The following is a 21,023-nucleotide window of genomic DNA, read 5'->3' on the forward strand; positions in this document are numbered from 1 at the left end:
ATGTAAACCTTCTCTACATGAAACTAACAGTAAAATTACTATCGTGAAGAACATATTACATGTCTTAACGCTTTAGTTCACACTGCATGCTGTAGTGTTATGAGCTCATTATCTTGGCATGTTACGACATCAAAGATATTGTGATCTAAATGAACAATTAGGTAATATCTAGAAGATTTCTTACCTTCGTTCCCGAACAAGCTCCAAATTTTCGATATAAGCAGGCCCATTGTAGATAATATTAGTCACTTATTAGTGATTAATTAAACCACATCATCAACAAAATAATGTAGTCATACGTAGTGTCAAAATATCCCCCCTATATATTTATTTGACTAAATAACTATCTAATGTATTGTATTTTGTATAAGCTTCACTCAGAAAGGCAGGTATTATTTAAATAATTTTAATGAATTATTATTGGAATGTCCTCCCAAAACCTACGCGAAGAACACAGATCTACTCGTAACGTGTAGACGTTCTTCGAGTTTTAATCAAAAAAAATAATGGCAAAATAAATAATTTAAGTAGAGCACGATTGCTATCGCAACATTTAATTATCTACTTCCAGAAAATATTCAATGATTGCTCCGAATCTCGGAAGGAGACAACAAACACCTTCAAAACATCCGTATTTGTACAAATCATAAAGTAGTATAATACGTCCATGGTACAAATTCACTCGAGCTAGCCTATCCTAGCAACAGAGCGTATGACATCGAATGAGCCAAATATCGATTTTATTAAACTACTAAGTATCTTCACTAGATAAATTAATGATCTCATATTATTTCTAACAATTCAAATCTATTTTTATAAATAACCTTACGTTCGAGAAATCATAAACTCGTGAAGTCTGTAAAATTGATGTATTTCAAGGATCGTAAATTAAAACTTTCAAAACGAAATACCTAATAATAATGATACGTTGTAATTTTACTTTTGTGGTTATTTTTGGATCTAGGTACATAAATAAGTAGCTCTACATAATTAATTTTTGTAAACTCATTTACCTACATTTACCAACTAATTAAGTTGATGCTTGTGACTTCGTCCGCGTGGATTTAGATAATACTAGCTGATGCCCGCGACTTCTTTCGCGTGGGTATAGGTTATCAAAAACCCCGTGGGAACTCTTTGATTTTCCGGGATAAAAAGTAGCCTATGTGTCAATCCATGGTAAAATCTACCTACAATCTGAATTTCAGTCAAATCCGTCCAGTAGTTTGAGTGACAAACATACATACACACGTATATACACACAATCATTCGCCTTTATAATATCAGTGTGATAAATAAAATAAAACCGACTTCAAAAACCACAAACACTAAAAAGTACAAAATAATTTTTGTTTAGCTACACCTGTAATGTACCTAGGTATGAAGTCGAGCGAGCATATTAAAACAAAATTAGAAATCCAAGAGTGAAGCTCGCCCGACTTCATACCTAGGTACATTACACGTGTAGCTAAACAAAAATTATTTTGTACTTTTTAGTGTTTGTGGTTTTTGAAGTCGGTTTTATTTTTCTTTTGAAAATTTTTTATTTCACACTTTTTAGTGGCCCCACTGTACTATAATATGCTATGCCCAGTTAAAACCCTACTGTTTACTAAGCTATTACACTGATCGCGAGCAATTTGCTCTTATCCATTGAAGAGTTCTGTTCTCCATCTCCGAAGATATTCATCAGATCTTCGCCAAATTTATATGGGACCACCTGCACAGTATACCCTTTCAAACAAAAAAAAATTTCCAAATCGGTCCAGGGGTCTTTGAGTAATCGGGGAACATACATAAAAAATAAAAAAAATAAAAAAAAAGATTCCGACGAATTGAGAACCTCCTCCTTTTTTGGAAGTCGGTTAAAAATACTCGTACTTTGAGAAGTATATGTTCCAGAATAAAAAGTCACTTTGATTTATGATAGGTATCTAAATAAAAGGAATTATTATACCTACTCTCTAACAGCGAAAATTAATAATAATAGGAAAATCCTATCTATAACCTGTCGATAGGTGACTTAGAAACTTTGTTATTCGTCCCAATATTTGTCCAAAATTGGTCGTTTGTGCCAATTATCAAAGACGTCGCTAAATAATTTATCGACTAAATTTATTAACTTTGGCCGTTAGTCTGTCATTTATGTTTAGTTTTGGAGATTGTTTACAACAACAAAAAATTTGCTACAGGTACCTAGTGCATTTTGATAATGCACTCTCCATAATATTTGCTGTGCATGGACGAATAAAAGAGGACGGCCTACTTGTTGTTAAAACAGATTATTATTTATTTTTATGCATAATAGTTTTTGATGCATCGTGCAAAATGTCGGAAAAAATACCCGAGTACTGAACCCCCGGTACGCGAGGCTGACTCACACTTGGCCGATTTTTAGATTAATTTAGAGATTGCGTTCAACAAAAAATGCGGGCCGAATTGAGAGCCACCTCCTTTTTGGAAGTCGGTTAAAATTAAGCTACAATGTAACCTTTCAGGTCTCAGAACAAGCCAGAATCTGAGTCTAGACTTTTTACTAACAACAGTAACTCCGTCAACCGGTGTGGTTGAGCAAACGTTGTTGCTCGTTACTTAGATAACGCAGTCGCGGCATTTAAGTACACGTAACGACTACAATCACGTCATACTGATAATATTAACAACTAGCTGATGCCCGCAGCTTCGCCCGCGTGGATTGGTCAGATCCCCTGCAGCATCAGGATTGAGGAGTTGGACTCCAAATTTTTTATGAAACAATGTAGCAAAGTTCCTCTATCGATTAAAAAAGAAATGACGCAAATCGGTTCAGAAATCTCGGAGATTTCGGTGTACGTAGGTAGAAAAACACAACTCCCTTTTTGAAAGTCGGTTAAAAAAGTAGCCTATGTTACTCCCTGGTCAATTCTCTACTTGTCTGTGAAAATCCCGTCAAAATCGGTTCAGCCGTTCCCAAGATTAGCCTTTTCAAACAGACAGACAGACAGACAGACAGACAGACAGACAGACAGACAAAAATTTTAAAAACGTGTGATTCAGTTATAGTATCGTTCAAATAACCATATGACCTTAATATGCGGTAGTTATTTCGAAATTACAGACAGACACTCCAATTTTATTTATTAGTATAGATACAAGTAGGTAAATCCATACCAATATTATAAATGCGAATAACAATACAAGTAAATCAATATCAATATTATAAATGCGAAAGTGTGTCTGTCTGTCTTTTAGTTTTGCACGGCCCAACAGTTTGACCAATTTTGATAAAATTTGGTACAAAGTTAGCTTACATCTTATAAGAAAGAGTTCCCATGGGATTCTTAAAAGCCCATACGTTATTGTTGTAAGTTGACATAAGCAACTTTTTATTAGGGAAATTAAATAGTTTCCACGTTATTTAAAAAACCCGACTTGGGGTTTTTAAATCAGGGCACGAGAAAATTAAATAGTTCTCATGGGATTAAAGGAAAAGATAAATCCATGCAGACGAAGGCATCACCTAGTATACAAGTGTAAATTAAAAATTTATAACACCCCGACAAGTGAAGGTTACAGTAACTAGAAAAAAGCTGATAACTTTCAAACGGCTGAACCGATTTTCTTGGATGATAGCTAAGAACACTCTCGATCAAGCCACCTTTCAAACAAAAAAAACTAAATTAAAATCGGTTCATTCGTTTAGGCGCTACGATGCCACAGACAGATACACAGATACACACGTCAAACTTATAACACCCTTCTTTTTGGGTCGGGGGTTAAAAATGAAAAACTTTTCATCACCATTGTCAACCGAACCGGGGGTCTTGTATGTCCAAAAGGCACAGTCAGGAAGCTATAATAACCCGGCCTTCCTTGACACGGTTAAGCGAATCTGTTACCAAAAATCCTTTCACTCCAAATTTTATAGTTTACTAGCCACACGCCCCGGTTTCGTACGGGCTGCTCAAGTACTCACAGATTTGATTTTCGGTACTGATTTTCGGAACCCCTTTAGGCGTTAAATCAAAAATCCTTTCTTAGCGGATGTCTACGTCTAATAGCTACTTGCATTTCAAATTTCAGCCCGGTCCGTCACGTACTTAGTTTGAGCTGTGCATTGTTAGATCAGTTAGTTAGTCAGTCAGTCGCCTTTTCCTTCTATATATTTAGACTAAATGACGCTCGTGAATTTAGGTTTCATGAAAAGCCCTTGGAAATCTTTGATTTTGCGGGACAAAAATTAGTATTTTTATGTAACTCTCCAGGATTAACTATATTCATTCAAAAATCATGTCGATCCGTTGCTCTGTAGCAACATGAACCAAAAAAAAAAAACAAAAACCAATAAACAAACACACTTCTCTATTTATAATAATGGTTGTATGGGCATGCACGTATTTCAGTGTTTCATAGGTGGTATACAAATGCGTTCGTCAGCCGATACATAACCAGGTCAGGAGGTAGCGCGCCGTGTTCCGGGTGCGCTTCCGAGACGGAGCTGGTAGCAGCCAGCCTAGCGAAGGGACCCGTCCGCTTGGCGGCGGGTCAAGTCCTGGCGGGAGTGCGGTGAATACTACATTAGTGATACCCGCGCAACCGCCAGTCCGTTGAGGAACAAACACAGGTTTTAGTGGGTGCAAGCCCCACATAACCCCTCCGTTTCCCCTGACGGAAGGGTATGCGTTAGGCATTTCCTGTGTAAAAAAAAAAAAAAAAAAAAAAAAAAAAAAAAAAAAGGTGGTATACAAATAAAATAAATTAACCTACTAACTCAGTTCATAAGTAATTAATTTTATTACTGAAATAATGCATAAAGATTATCTATTTATTATAATACGAATTCCGTTCACAGACTGTCTGTATGTGCGCGCTAATCTGGTAAACTACTGTCGGGATTATTATCCAGTTTTCATCAATGGCTAGACGCAGTCGCGGGCATCGATAGCTAATTATGTGGTGAAACATGATAGCCTAGTCACAATGCTATCTCATCACTACATATGGACTGAGAGCCGATGGGAGCCAAACTTTCGTTATTTTATAAAAACTGAAAGTTTCTCTGCGTATTGTCCCTGAACGATCAGTGACTATGAAGTTTAGATCATGGTGGCTTTGGGAGATAACAAGTTAATAATGGTGTAAAAAAATCATACATCAAAGTATAAAGTCTAGTTTTTTTAATATTTTTTTCAGAGCAAGTACTATTAGAAATCACGTCATGTATTGCCAGAGAATATGGCAAACCTCTGCCGGACCTCTTCAAACTTTTTAACAAGATATATTTATTTTAATAGCCTAACTCCGAAAAGTTAGACGACGTATAGGTACCCGGGATTGAAGCCCAACCTACCTAACAGAAGACCCACGTCTTAACCACCAGGCTATTATAATATGTAGTGATACTTTATTTGATGGAGTAAACTTTTACCCCAATTAAGTGACTTTCACTCGCGCGCGCGAGCTGATGTATCGCGTTGCGGCGAGAATACGAGAACAATAATGGTTTTTAATTGTTTTTTATTTGCAGTTACGTCACAACAATGGAGAATCGTAATGCAGCTCGAGAAATGTGTGAAGAAAGAATGTCTCATTGAATACAATCACATACCTAATGGTAGGGGCTATAGGGGCTATAAGCTAATCAGATACAAAGCTCCATACACACTTATAATGGGTGTATCCAAATCCTTCCCAGGCATTTATTATATAATATTAACACCACCGCAACTCTCTCACCACCTGGGTACCTGGTGCACATCGACCGCCCGTTGTGCCAGATCTTTTTTCCACGTACATGCAAACTGTGGAATCAACTCCCTTCTGCGGCGTTCCCACTAGAAAGCGGATCAACAAATTCTTCAAAGGCCGGCAACGTATTAGCGGTTCCTCTGATACTAGCACTCTAATACATTTTTTTTGCAATGGAACCACAAATTTCGGATTTTCCCCTTTAAGTGTGCTATAAGACCTACCTATCTGCCCATGATTCTAGGTAAACGGGAAGTACCGTATAGGTTTCTTGACAAACACGACAGACAGACAAGAAGAAAACGAAGATCCTACAAGGGTTCCATTTTCCTTTTAAGTTACGGAAAGCAATGTTAAAAAACTTACCCAATAGTTGTCTTTGAAGGCATGGTTGTTGGACGAGCGTAGGTGGATCATGTCTTCGAAGGTGGTCTGCCAGCGGTCCATGCCAGCCGCCAGTTTGGTGGACACGTCGCGACTCATTGCCGCACCGTCCTCCGCCTCTTGCTGTGTCGCCGCATTACCAATGGCTTCCTTGCTGCTGCTGCAACAATGATAAGCATACATGTGTAAAATAAAAATTTATAACACCGACAAGTGAAGGTTACAGTAACTAGAAAAGATCTGATAACTTTCAAACGGCTGCACCGATTTTCTTGGATTAAGTATAGCTAAGAACATTCTCGGTCAAGCCTCATTTCAAACAAAAAAAAAACTAAATTAAAATCGGTTCATTAGTTTAGGAGCTACGATGCCACAGACAGATACACAGATATACACGTCAAATTTATAAACACCCCTCTTTTTGGGGTCGGGGGTTAAAAATTGGTTTTTACATGACTGCCTAAAAAAAGTGTCTTATTTCAGGGTTGATGTATGTATACTTAACCCAGTGCGGGTGACGTGCGGGTGTGCGGAGCGTCCCTCCGCCTCATACCCTGATTGCCATCTCGACCTGTCGCGTACTAGAATTATGTGAGTTTCTTTATTCCGCCATAACTTCTAAATGCCTTAACAAAGGACGTAGGTTTCAGATATCGCTTGTATCCTCACATTCTACCGAGCGACACTGGCCATAATTATTTTAGAGAAAAAAACAATATGGCGCCATTTTCAAATGTGTTTTTTTGTCAATTTTTAGTCCGTGTATTGACAGAACAGTCGTGCAGGAAAGCAGGTGGATGAGGAAGGTGGAAGACCATGTTTGGTAGTGCGCTCTCGAAAATGCCTATGTCAGCACCCCTGCTGACATAGGCATTTTCGAGAGCTGGGTGCGTCCCCACGCACCCAGCTGGATCGGATTAAACCTAGCCTACTAAATAGAAAAGATGTTTTTACGAACTAGTGCGGTAATTGCGTCAGCTAGTCAACAGTCATCCATATTCTCCAATGCCAAAGACAAGGAAGTAGAGATCAAATTCTAAACAGAGACTGAAGATGCTGATTACTATCATTTAGCGACTTTTAATTATCGTAGTGGTAACATAGTTAGGAACGGCGTTTACGGCCCATTATATGGGCTTATACAAAACCTTGCTACTTTCAAGTGAAGCTTATAGTACGCGCCAGGTAGTATGCCAAGCGGAGTATGAGGCGGGGGGACGGCCCGCAATACGCGCACGTCTCCCGCGCTATCCTGCACCGGAGACTGTACCCTGATTGTCATCTCGACCTGTCGCGTACTGTAGAAGGCAAACGCCTACCTATAATAAAAATATTTCAAACTGTTTTGTTCACCAATTTATCTTTCTTTCTGCAGGTCGTGGTGGTTTATAGTGCGGCTGTTTATAATGCGCCTTGTACGCATATCAGCGAGAAAACACTACCTAATTGTTTAACTTTTAACAGGGCTCTCTCCGTCACTCGTTTCATACAATCGTAGTTCCAATTTCATTTGAATATTAAGCTACCAAAGTCCATGAAATTTTGCAGACATATTCTAGAAACTAATATCTGTGTCTGTGGTGTTTTAGATTTTTCTAAAAATATGTATGAAAATTTTTAAGACCGCGTAACTTTGAAACCAAATATTTTAACAGAAATCTAGAAAACCACAGACATAAATATTAGTTTCTAGAATATGTCTGCAAAATTTCATGGCATTTGGATGCTTAAGAGGGCTCTCTCCGTCACTCGTTTCATACATACGTAGTTCCAATTTCATTTGAATATTAAGCAACCAAAGTCCATGAAATTTTGCAGACATATTCTAGAAACTAATGTCTATGTCTGTGGTTTTCCAGATTTCTGTTAAAATATTCGGTTTCAAAGTTACGCGGTCTTAAAAATTTACATACAAATCTTTGAGCCCCTGTAATTTTAAAACTACATATTTTTAGAAAAATCTAAAACACCACAGACACACATATTAGTTTCTAGAATATGTCTGCAAAATTTCATGGACTTTGGTTGCTTAATATTCAAATGAAATTGGAACTACGATTGTATGAAACGAGTGACGGAGAGAGCCCTGTTAATATTCAAATGAAATTGGAACTACGATTGTATGAAACGAGTGACGGAGAGAGCCCTCTTAAGTAAGTACCTACCTAAACTACGGAAAACTAAAGTATAGAAGGGAAAGTGAAATAATAATAACAAATTATCTTTAAAACGCACATATATTACTTTTTTGAAGAAGTTGAATTTTATATCTAAGTAAAAGTTTCTATTAAAATTAATCTACATTTTAAAAACATTATGCATAAATTGTATTAAAATATAAATAGTATAAAACCTGGTAAAAACTACGCTTGGGCGATATCGGTCACTGAACCACCGACACACACAACACGCAACGGTACTGAACGCTACAGAGCGCGCGCGTACACGTGTACGAATTGAAAAGGCCAGCGAGTTGAGTCAAGATGCTATGAGTCGCGGCGAGTTCTGAATAATAAGATACGAACCGCTAAGGTGTCCATGTTTCCTGCCGCGTAAGTGTAACCTAAATATCTTCAAAACAAGAGTGAATAGGCATCTTCTAAGCAAGCTGGCTCCACCCCAAACCTCATCACTCCTTTTTTAAGCATGATTGTCGTGTTAACCGTGATCATGAAATAAAAAACGGCAAAGTGCGAGTCAGACTCGCGCTCCGAGGGTTCTGTACCCGGGTATATTTTCCGATATTTTGCGCGATAAAGGCCGATTGACACCAGTTGCCCACACGTGACTCGTGCGTATAGTGACGCGCGTAAACCCCTAATAGACCGGGTTACGCAAACGTCCACGCTTTACGCAAGCGGTGTGCCATGTTTCATACAGTTCCATAAATTACAACGCAATGGTACGCGCTACGTCAACGCTTACGCAGCCTGTGTGAACGAGCTCTAAATCGAAAACTATTAAGCATTAAAAAATCTGGTGTAGAAGGTACAAGTAAAGCCCTTTCATATGATATCCCACTTGGTATGGTTATCTTACTTAAATGTATTTATGAACACATTTTTGTGATGTAGCCACAAATTCACGATTTTCGGATTTTGTCCTTTACTTGTGCTGTAAGACCTTTCTACCTTCCAAATTCCATGATTTTAGGTCATCGGGAAATACCCTATAGGTTTCCTTGATAGACACGACAAACAAATAGACACCAAAGTGATCCTATAAGGGTTTCGGCTTTCCCGTTGAGATAAGGAACCCTAAAAACAAAGATCTGTGGTTCCCATAGACAGAAAAAAGTCTGTCCAGCTTGGCTAACCCTCTCTGCGCTCTCCAAGCTACAAAAATCGTACAACTGTGGTGAAACATTTTAAACTCACCTATTTGTGTAATGGTTATTTTCGTACCATCTCGCATCAAGGCCGATTTTCATAAAGGTTCGACCAAAGCAATCAAATTGACTTTCTAGCTAAACATTGAATTAAATGTTCTTGATATAAAAAGACCACGATATAAATTAAACATCAAAACTTGAGCAATCTGCTCAAACTAGTTTGCGTCTGAGGTCTAAGGAGTTTCAAAAAAACAGTAAGTCCGAATCGGACTCACACATTCCATACCATCGTACAAGAAATAACACTGTTCGAATTTCTTTAATTTTCACGGCGGCCATTTTGTAATTTTTATAATTTTTCATTAGCATTAGAAATACACATTTCTGTGAAAACTTCAATTCTCTACCTATTACGGTCCAAGAAATATTACCCATTGACAGACAGACGGATGGACGGACAGCGGAGGCTTAGTAATAATTAGGGTCCCGTTGGCACCCTTCGTATACGGAACTCTAAAAAGTGGCGTTATCCAATGACCACTACCATCTTTCCATCATATCTATATATGTCGTTGTCATGGGTGGTAAAGTGAAATACGGTAGTGATATATTTTTTAAGGGTACCTATTAGTATGTACTAGGTACCTATAATATTACGCCTATTATTGTATATTATATATATAATTATTGTTCTAGATCTATAACTAAGCCATATATCGAGTTTTCTCTTCATTATTTATGCCGTAAAATAATAAATTTAGTAAAATTATATTTATTTTGAAAGTTATGACCCTTGAAAAATCTCCATTTTAGGGTAAATTTTGAGGCAAACTATATAAGAAACTAGAAAAATGAAAAAATTAACAAAGTCATGTCACACTTTACTTTATAATAATTTCAAATATGTAGTTTGTGTAATAAAATGTTTTATTTTGAAAAATAGGCGTGATTTCAAATGTCGATTTAAAAAATCGTGTACATCGCAAACTAAATTCATTCACCCGGCCTCTCTCGGGGTGAGATTCGGTTAGGGGAAAAGGGTGGCATGCACTGCACAGATAACGTTATTTCCTTCACCTGTGGAAACGGCACTATTTTGAGCTCTACCCACCAACGAGTTGTCGCATCCATGAACGGAGCTCTTAAGAGTATTATTAGGTTGAGTTAGTAAAAATGTTTTCGATGCCCTTAATAATATGGCCCTCAGCCAAGTACAGTTTGCGCGCAGCGCTTACTTCCGGCGACTTTGATCTTGAAGGCAATAATCCAACCGAAAAATAGATAAGTACATACTTACTCACTCTGAATAGCTAAATTTTCGCACGTTTCATTGAAACTAGGCTTCAATGAAATTCTACAGTTGATACATACAGTACATAATACCTACCTCTGATATCTGTAGCTATGTCCTTTGCACCATTTTGGTTGTCTGGAAGAGATCGCTAGGTACTAGGTAGCGATAAGGCCGCCAAATTGTACCTATATTTTGTTATGCTTTGTATGTGTTTTTCTGTACGAATTTTGTGGTGTACAATAAAAGTATATTCAATATTCATTGATTGGTTGATTCATTCATTCATACATAAGATGATATTATGTCAGTCAGTTTATCCTTTTATAACAACAACCTCGTATCCTTACGCACAAGACGGGTAATGACCCGTCTTGTGCGTAAGGATACAGCAGGAGATGTGAAAAAGAATTGCCCTCAAAAAAATTTGTTCGGAAAGCCGAACAATTTTTTTGAGGGCAATTCTTTTTCACCCGGCTACGGCAAAGCCGAAGGGAAGAGTTATGATTTTTGCAGTCTATGTGTATGTTTGCATCAGATTCTGAAAGTGTGTGTAAGATTAATTATATTAAGTGGGGTATCATACTATGAAGGGGCTTTACTTGTGCATTCTTAAACTCATTTTCATTTATTTTTTGCATAATAATTTTTGATTTATCGTGCAAAATATCGAAATAATACGACTGTAGTACGGAACCCTCGGTCCGCGACTCTGACTCGCACTTGACCGATTTTTGCATGGGTTTGGTTAACCTGAAGAGTGAAATAGGCTACTTTTTATACCGAAAAGTTAAAGAGTTCCCGCGGGTGTTTTAAAACCTAAAATCCACGCTGAGAAAGTTACGGGCATCAGCTAGTTAACATTATTATTACAAAGTCCAGCAATTGTTTATTCTAGCTCGAAAACAATTATACAAAGTAGCTTGGCATTTAGTTAGTGTCGAAACATGGGTTCAAAGATACTAGTGTAAGATTTGCAAGCCATGGGCCCTCGACCGTTACTCGTTACATAATGCTAGCAGCCGCCAACGGTCGCTCTCTGTGATAAGCGTGCTCAATTGAATAAGGTAAGTATTTCTCTTCCCATCCTTATCTCACGGTACTTGAGGTCAACACAATATGTCTTCTTCTTCCACTCGCTTCTGTCTTCCGTGAACGTCAATCCACATTTTTACACGCATATCCTCTTCCACGCAATCCATACAGCTTTTCTTTGGAAGTGGTCTTCTTAAGTGAGATGTGAGTGAGATCATGAGATGAGAGTGAAAGTGGGATTCTTAACGAAAATATTACTGCCAAAGAAAGCCCCTGAGGGATTTAAAAATTTCATCAACACATCACACATTCACACAACATTTAAAGGGTCACATTACAGGGTCACTGGTAGAGATCTCTTAAATAGAGATAAGTGCGTCCCTGTTCCCTTTTTTTTCTATTTCTCTTTATTGTTACCACTTTCTGATACAATAAATAAATAAAAAATTTTGCATACCTAACTAGATTCGAATTGAAGGGCGGTCCATACAACTAGGATTTGGAACGCCCGGTATCGGTTTCCCCTCGAATTTTAATATACTAGTAATAGTCATTTATTTCAGGCGAGTTAAACCCATTCGAATCATAAAATTACATACAAATGTAGTTTAAAAACAATAAAATGAAATGACATTAAAAATAATGAAATAAAGTAATAAAACTAAAATAAGATTACACTTAAATTAAAATTAGAAAGAGAGAATAGGGGTTCCTTCGAGTCAAGAGGCATCGTCTTGGCAAGCGCGCTCCATTTTAGGCTGCATCGTCACTCATCACTTGGTAGCATCTCATGCAACCAAGTGCTAGTCTTTAACAGGGCTCTCTCCGTCACTCGCTTCATACAATCGTAGTTCCGATTTCATTTGAATATTAAGCCACCAAAGTCCATGAAATTTTGCAGACATATTCTAGAAACTAATATCTGTGAAACTAATAATCGTTCACATACCGACTTCATACACAGCTAAATCTTCTTCAGACATTGATTGATACAACATTAAAATCATTTGGCAATGTTTCAAAAAGTATTTAGCCATTCTTTTACACAAATCAGAGCTCAACAGTATATACTATCGAATACCATAATTAATCTTTAAGCTATTTATAAACTATAACTGGCTTAAATGGTAAACAATACTGGTAACTCATCGGAGGGAGATCAGCTAAGAAAATTAGATTTTACTTATACCTTGTTAACTGAGTAGAGCTAACATGAGGCGCTTTCTCTTGTACAATTAATTGTATGGAAGGGAAAAGGACGCACTATGATTGTGGTTGTTCACTGGATGTGACCATTCCCTAAAAATGTAATAGAAAAGAATAGAATAGAATAGTAGAATAGAATAATCCCTAAGTAAGTATACAAGGTGTAACCAGAATGCTAGCAAAAACTGAGAATTATTATTTTATTACCTAAACACAATCCAATGCCAATAAGCATTTGACTTACCTACATTGCAGTTTTAGTGATTTAGTATTTATCAAACCCGCAAAACTACTTGGAAATTGACTACGTAACGTTCGTTCACCTCTAGCGTCAGTCAGATGTTTTATTTGCAATAATATTGTGAACTTTTAATATATGTATATAGTGGGGGTCTGTGTATACCCGCTACTTATCTTATAAAATTATTACCTCAATTATTATTCGTAGGCCTCAGTCGTAATAATTTCGCAAACCTTTACAATTCACATGAATATTACGTCTTTAAATTCAATTAAAGTTATAACATTGTTTGAAACATTAACATTTGGTAGCAGTATCGTATAGTGTGGTGCAATATTGATCAACACAATATTATTATTATGACATCACGTATAACTAACACCGGTGACCGGAATCGGTTTCATAATGAACGCAGAGGAAAGCTTGAATCAAACAGAACCCGGGGCTGCAACTGAACCAAACCGACGCCGGGTACGGGTCGGTATCGCCTCATGTTATCTTATACCTGTTACCTGTCTTTATGCGAGAGCTCATATGGGTCATTTTTTTATGATCGGTACCGAGTACCGACCCATACCGACCTGCCAATACCGAAAACTTGGTATATGTATTATGCCAGCACCCTTACAATGGAATTCGTTGTCTCATAGTGAAGATATAGGGTTCTTTAGAGAACCATTCAGACGGCAAGTGTCATATTCAACCTTAATGCATTGCACAAATGTTGAATTTGGTACATGTCATCTGAAAGGGCCTGTAAAGAAGCCCCCATATTGACCATGAATTCCAGTGTTTTAGTACTCTTACGTACTTTGTGTTTTGGAGAAATGATGGAATTTGCAATCTGGGTCATCATCATCAACCGATAGACGTCTAGTGCCTACTAACTCACACCGGAAAGCGAAGCATTGGATGTCTCACTACACTCATCTTCGCAGTCTAGTCAGTCAACCTCTGCATTCTTTGTCGCTATGAAGAAACCAACATCAGAAGAGGAACGTCATGAAACGTGAACTGAACACTGTTGTGTTGTGGGGCTCGCGGTCTACTACACTCCGCTCTTTTTTTTTCTCTCTCTCATCTGACTTTACACTGATTAGCCAATGTCAAGTTTGTAGTTATTTACAAGTTAGGGAAACTATATGTATAAGTATGGACTTCGTCTGTGCCGGCGCCCGCCGACATACACGCGGCGCCCCTTTAGAGCGCTTCCCAGTCAGTAACACCACCAATAAACACAAAAACCGGCCACTTCTAACAAAAAAAAAAACACTCCAAAAAGGCACAACACGCGCGCCAGCAAACGCCACCGCAGACGAAGTCCCACTCCGCTCTGCGATCTGTTTGTTTGATCCTGAACACAGAGTTAGAAACCTGAACCCAGCTTCAGTCGAGTCTATTTACGCAACCTCTCAAACGCCGAAACCCAAACCGGGTAGGTGCGTTATTCTCAATTTCTCAGAACCACCTAAGATCTCTGTCAAATTCGTTGACGATTTAATTTGCAGACTCAATGTGACAATTATTATGTTGTACACAACTTCTAAACTAAACTAAACTGACAGATCTAAATCTAATGTTTAGATATAGACCTATCAATTTAGGTTAGTTGAGAGATTGTTGCAATAGAATTAGCCACAATATTCGTCTAAAATGAGATCCGCAGATAAAAATATTGGGCGGTAATGTTCTCACCTTCTAAATTCTATTTAGAAAAAAATATTCATGTGAAATCAGAAAAGTCTATGTTTAATGACCGTTTTAAAAAACATATTTGAACTGTTTATCTACTATGTTTGTAAATATGTACCTAACTTGTTTTCAATAAATGAGTCCTAAAGCTATTTACGGCAAATATTATTGTATGAAACATTGATGTTATAAATGCCAAAATGTTTCTGCGTATTATCTTTTCACGGTTCAACCGAATAACAATATTGACTTGTATAATATTTTTAGTAATGCTTTCATTTAATATTCTTGACTCAAAAGATTACAGGCGAAGTACTTATTATTTCATAAATTATGACGTTTTCAATCTGAGTGTCAACAATTATTATTTCGCCGCTGCCTCAGCGTTGTAATTATTGGCTTAGCGCTTAGGTAATCAAAATAGCAGTGCACCGCGAGCGTTTGATAATAACAAGACCTTGTATTACATTAATTGAAGCTAAAGACCCGTTCATACAAAAACAATGCACATAGTTTCCTTCCTGTTCAGAATGACGTCAGGTAGTGTAAGTATAGTTTTGTGGTTTAAAATTATTATTTTCCAATCAGGTATTTGGTGACAGCCATAGCCGAACCTTATTTGGGCTGGTCGCATCGTTCAGGAGGAAGGATAAATGAAGCAAGACAATCAGTTATCAATGTGTGGTTTCGGTATCGGACGGACGGACGGACGGACGGACGAACGGACGGACGGACAGACAGACAGACAGGGCTTGAAAGGGCTTTACCTGTACATTCTAAGACAGATTTTTATTTATTTTTATGCATTTATCGTGGAAAAATCATCCGAGTGCGGAACCCTCGGTGCGCGAGACTGACACATACTTGGCCGGTTTTTTTTTATATCATAGGAAGTTATAAATTATACGCGGACGAAGTCGTTCGAATCAAGGAAGACAAAGACTGAGACATATTTTAATGTAAGATTTTTGGTATTCATCAATGGAAAACAGTCCGCGATCGCCTGTCTCGGTCCATTAACGGCGGTCTCTCTGGCTGGCACTAGCTCCATACAAACGTTGTTAGGTTCTCATTTGAATATTAACCAATCAAACTCGAAGTCATTTTGTAGATACGTTCTATAAATTAATATCAGTATGTACTATAGTCCATACAAAATGACTTCTCACGTGCCATTTTAACTTTATGGGTCAACTGTCATGTCAAAAGTATGGTTCACCTTTAAGGGCCGAAACACATAAGCGCGTTGCGGCGCCGCGCCGCTGAAATCGGCAGTGCGCTATAGCGGTGCGGCGCCGCAACGCACGACGTGAATTCCAGCGTTATGACGTCATACTTGTTGACAAGGATGCAGTTTGTTTCTAACACTCTTGCAAACAACACGTGTCAACCGAGAAGCAGTTTTAAAATTAAAATGTCTGACGTTGACGTCGATCTGTTTATATCTTCGGTTCAGGAACACCGTTGTTTGTGGGATACTAGTGACGAAACCTATAAAGACAAATTTATAAAACAAGAAGCATGGAAAAGCATTTGTGAGATCGTTTATGTTGATTACAAGGAAAAAAACTCAACCGAAAAATCAAAACTGGGTAAGTAGTAACATATAGTCTTAGGCAATGATATTTTAAACTAAAGATAAGTTACGTTCATAGTAATTTACGTTTTAAATCTGTTCCTGTGTTTAAATCATTACCTCCCAGCAATCCAAAACTGCACACATTTGCAAGTTTTACTGATTAGCAAACCAAAAGATATGAAATAAAACGCAATTGAAAGAGATAGCTATAATTTTAATGGTTGCACTTCAAACGTTTCTTGTGCATAGAGTAACATTTATAGTCGTAGAGTGGACACTTGATTCAAAACTATTCAAAAGTACATAGATAAGAAATAAAACATCTTACAAAAGTAAATCACATTTATTGAAAATTTTAACAGTGAAATAATTAATAATGAAAGAAAAGAAATAAAATACACATTTTTAACCGACTTCAAAAAAGGAAGAGGTTACTCAGTTCGACCGTATATATGCTTTTTTTATGTTTGTTCACAACATGTTAAATAGTTTGAATCAAATGTATTAAGGTATTATTTGTATTTTGAACTGAGTAGGTATACGAACATTCATATTTTGTTTAATTGCCAACTTAGGGCGCCAACATCACTGGAAAAGTAATTACAAAAATCATTCCGTATTAGATGTGGGCTTAAATTATTTTCATTTGCTGTGGGCAAATGCAACATTTGCAGATCAGAATCATCAAAGATAATGTCATCGGTCGCTTGTACTCCATCTCGATTCAAAACAAAGTTGTGCATTACACAACATGCCTTGATAATGTCTGTCGCAAATTCGTATTGCACATTCATAGATCGATGAAATATGCGCCATTTATTGGCTAGGATGCCAAAAGCGCACTCGACATATCTTCGGGCACGACTCAGTCGATAATTGTAAACTCTTTGTTGTACCGACAAATGTTTTCCTGAGTAAGGGCGCATGACGTTATTCGAAATTGAGAATGCTTCATCTCCTACAAAAACAAATGGAGTTTCATTTTGAGAACCTGGTAAAGGCTTTGGTACAGGAATAGGTAATTTGCGTGTCATAATCAAATCATAAAGTTTAGAGTTCTGGAAAACGGTGGAGTCACTTTCCTTGCCATACGCTCCTATATCGACAAAAATGAATCTATATCTAGAATCTACAAGAGCTAATAAAACTATTGAATTATAGCCCTTATAATTGTAAAACAGTGATCCACTGTGCGCAGGACATGTAATACGGACATGTTTACCATCAAGAGCTCCTATGCAGTTAGGAAAATTTGCTTTCTTGTCAAACTCAATAGCGACATCTTCTAGAACCTGTTTTGTTATAGGAGGTATATTTTGACTTGATAGATGTTTCCATATGGCGCGACAAACTGTCCTTACAATTTTTGCTATTGTACTTGCTCCTCGGAAGTAATTCGTATGCATGGTTTTAAAGTCACTGCCGGTTGCTAGAAATCTAAAATGAAATAATAATTAGTAGGCAAATAATAAAATAATACAAATGTAGGTATAATCAAACTCAAACCGCGCAGGTAATAGTGTTGCTAAAGGAATAGATTTTCAAAGATAGACAGGTAGTTTTTCAAAGAAGTACTCAATAAATATTTTACATTATGGTTGTTCTAGGCAAAGTCAATCAGTTTTTAACTTGCCTAAGTCAAGAAAAAGCAGAAAATTATTCTTTTTCGGCGGCCAGCCATTTATATGAAATTGGATGGACCGAAAGTACTTATGAAAGTTATATCAAATTTTATATGTAGTATAAATGGAATCTAGGGAATTTTAGTCTTTATTACTATTTTTCACTTGTGAAGTTTTTTGTTGCAGGTAATGATTTAGTCAAGAAGTGGAAGGCCATAAAAGATAATTTTGCTAAATATCAAAAAAAACTAAAAGATGCCAATCGATCAGGAGCTGGAGCTGCAAAAATTAAAGAATATCACTTGAATAAACAATTACAGTTTTTGAAAAAGGTTTCACAAAATGCAACTGATTCCAGTTTATGCGTAGCGGAAGGAGATATTGAGAATGAAATAACGGCATTGCCTCGTTATAAAAGTCAACCACGAAAACGAAAGGCAGATGATAAGGATGATATTGAAGAAGATTTATTGGCAATATTAAAAACACCGGAGAATAGACATTTGCATTTTTTCAAGGGGATTTTACCATCTCTACAATCGTTAAATGAGAATCAAACATTGATATTTCAAAGTCGGGTGCTTCAAATATTAACCGACATTCTTCAACCTTCAATTCATCAAAATACACATCACGGCTATAATCAAGAATATCAGCATCAGGGTTACAATCAAGGATATTCAACTATGAGATACGATAATACGGTTCAGAGTGGCTACCACACTTCTACTCCTGGAAGTTCGATTACTGAACAGAGGACTACCTCATCATCAAACCAACAACGTCCAATAAATTCACCATTTTTACTGGACGAAACGTCAGCTACTTCCTATGTTTCACAAGATGAGGAGTTTGATTTTTCTTAAATTGATCATTACATTTTTTAAGGCCTATTAAAGTATTCTTAAAGTAAGAAAATTGTATAATGCAAAAAGCTTAATTTGATTCTGTCTTGTTTCATTTGAACCTGGCTTTGTACCACTAGGTACCCCCAAACCATGAACACTAGTGATGCAAAATTTTTATCGACACCCCGCTAGTACCACAGGTGTATAAAGCCAGGGGTACAAATAAAACTAAACATTTGATTCCGAGTGCCATAAACATCAATAAAAAAAAATAAGAAACCTATTTGTTTTACCTTAAAGTTAAGCCCAGCATTTCCAAAGCAGTAACTGGTTTTCTTCCTTTATTTTTTTTCTTCTGTATATATTTTGATAACTCGCTTAATAGCTCTTCAAATGATGATATACTCATTCTAAAGTAGGCAACAAATTTTTTTTCGTCTATCTTTAATGCTTCGTATTTTTTAGAAAAGAACTCGCCATTTGGATTCATACCCTTACTTAATGGATGTATCCAGTATCTTCTTTGCCGTATTTTTAAGATAGAATAATGTCTTCTTAATAACAAATAAGCAATAAGTTTATTACGATCCATCGCAGAGAGACGTCTATCCACACTCAAAAATCACGAGAAAATGGTTGCCCTACCATAATGCCCTGTTTCGCGACGCCGCAACGCGGCAACGCAACTGCCGATTTTGGCGTTGCGGCGCCGCAAAAATAAGCAGTTTGCGTTATGTGTTTCGGCCCTAAAATAAGGACTTATATCGTAGTTTAGACATAATATTTGACACATAAAGTTAAAACCCTCGATAGCTCAACGGTTGCGGAGCCGACTGAATTCCGAAAGGTCAGCGGTTCAAACCCCACCCGTTGCACAATTATTGTCGTACCCACTCCTGACACAAGCTTTACGCTAAATTCGAGGGGAAAGGTGAATATTAGTCATGATTAGCATGGCTGATATAGTTTAAAAAAAAATAGCGCGGGAGAAGTCATTATTTACGCATTATAATATCTGAGGTTTGCCATAAAAATACCTACTTAACTAGTTTAAACACGGGTTTAAAGATTTGTTTGTTAATTCTGGAGACCGTGTAACTTTGAAACTCAATATTTTAAAATCACAGACATGGATATTACTCATTAACCTTCCTGGCGCAGTGATAAACGCTGTGGTTTTATTAATGGGAAATCCTGGATTCGATTCCCGGCATAGATTTGGAATTTTAAAATTTCTTAACTGGTCTGGTCTAGTGGGAGCCTTCGTCAGTTACCACCCTACCGGCAAAACCGTACCGCCCAGCGGTTTAGCATTCCGGTACGATGCCGTTTAGAAACCAAAGGAGTATGGGTTTCATGAAAACTGCCATACCCCTTCCAGGTCAGCCCGCTTCCATCTTAGACTGCATCATCACTTACCACCAAGTGAGATTGCAATCAAGGGCTAACTTGTATCTGAATTTAAAAAAAAGAAAGAAAGAAAATTAGTTTATTAGTTTAGTTAAAAGAGTTTGGTTGGTCAATATTAAAATGAGAGTCAAACTTAGTTTGTCTGAAGCTCACTACGAATAGACCCCTCTTAAAGAGGGAAATCGCTGGCAAGGATCGCCCTCGAATGACAATCGATTCGCGCCAATGAAAGTGTTGTAGATCGAAGATTGGATCGATTTGACGACTTTCACTGCGGTGTTGTTTACAAGCAACAACTTATTAGACTGGTAACGGGTAGCCACTCGCCATGTTTTGTCACTTTTGAAGCATGCCCGTAGATGCTGTTGATGTGCACACAGACACAGCTCCCGTACACTGTTTTACCCAAAGATGCGTAAACACTACTCCAATATCTATGTAGTTTCAGCCACTACGTACACGCATGTCACACGTACAAGCATACGAATATGTCTTCACTTTTTCACACACACATCGACTTCCTCAAAGGATTTTTATAGGATGGCTCTACCAAGCTTGATGTATTGGATTCGGTAGCTCTCGTGTGCCTGTTTGCATCCACAGCCTTCTCAAAAGCGCGCTACCACGGTTCTCCGCTTTCCTCGTCCACTCACTTCC

At 37.4% G+C, this 21,023-nt stretch overlaps 2 protein-coding genes and 1 long non-coding RNA gene across 4 annotated transcripts; 1 reads left to right on the forward strand and 2 right to left on the reverse strand.

The window, feature by feature from the left end:
• Positions 1 to 492: 492 nt before the first annotated feature.
• Positions 493 to 9,625, reverse strand: LOC123879968. The gene is made up of 3 exons (XR_006799122.1): positions 9,615 to 9,625; positions 6,781 to 6,783; positions 493 to 564 (listed from the first exon to the last, which is right to left on the reverse strand). It is a non-coding gene; the product is annotated as an uncharacterized LOC123879968 (long non-coding RNA).
• Positions 9,626 to 16,159: 6,534 nt separating this feature from the next.
• On the forward strand, positions 16,160 to 19,053 carry LOC123879964. Its single transcript, XM_045927821.1, has 2 exons — positions 16,160 to 16,499; positions 18,295 to 19,053. Exons 1-2 carry the CDS (start codon positions 16,232 to 16,234, stop codon positions 18,972 to 18,974), a joined length of 948 nt encoding a protein of 315 aa, XP_045783777.1. The 5' UTR covers positions 16,160 to 16,231; the 3' UTR covers positions 18,975 to 19,053.
• LOC123879963 (protein ALP1-like) lies at positions 16,811 to 19,705 on the reverse strand. 2 transcript variants are annotated; one of them, XM_045927820.1, is made up of 3 exons: positions 19,250 to 19,705; positions 17,709 to 17,923; positions 16,811 to 17,444 (listed from the first exon to the last, which is right to left on the reverse strand). In XM_045927820.1, the coding sequence occupies exons 1-3, from the start codon at positions 19,546 to 19,548 to the stop codon at positions 17,035 to 17,037; spliced, it is 924 nt and encodes a 307-aa protein (XP_045783776.1). In that variant the 5' UTR covers positions 19,549 to 19,705; the 3' UTR covers positions 16,811 to 17,034. The 2 variants fall into 2 exon arrangements, with proteins under 2 accessions (XP_045783776.1, XP_045783775.1); XM_045927819.1 differs by having other exon boundaries at positions 16,811 to 17,923.
• Between the last annotated feature and the right edge of the window lie 1,318 nt (positions 19,706 to 21,023).

The sequence above is a fragment of the Maniola jurtina genome, chromosome W (genome assembly GCF_905333055.1).
Source record: "Maniola jurtina chromosome W, ilManJurt1.1, whole genome shotgun sequence".
In the NCBI taxonomy this organism is placed as follows: domain Eukaryota; kingdom Metazoa; phylum Arthropoda; class Insecta; order Lepidoptera; family Nymphalidae; genus Maniola; species Maniola jurtina.

Excerpts from the sequence above, each read along its gene's own strand:
- LOC123879963 (XM_045927819.1), bottom strand. The coding sequence starts at position 19,548 with ATGGATCGTAATAAACTTATTGCTTATTTGTTATTAAGAAGACATTAT. Across the intron at positions 17,924-19,249 it reads ATGCTGGGCTTAACTTTAAG|ATTTCTAGCAACCGGCAGTG; the intron begins GTAAAACAAATA and ends ATTTCATTTTAG.
- LOC123879964 (XM_045927821.1), top strand. The coding sequence starts at position 16,232 with ATGACGTCATACTTGTTGACAAGGATGCAGTTTGTTTCTAACACTCTT. Across the intron at positions 16,500-18,294 it reads AACCGAAAAATCAAAACTGG|GTAATGATTTAGTCAAGAAG; the intron begins GTAAGTAGTAAC and ends TTTTTGTTGCAG.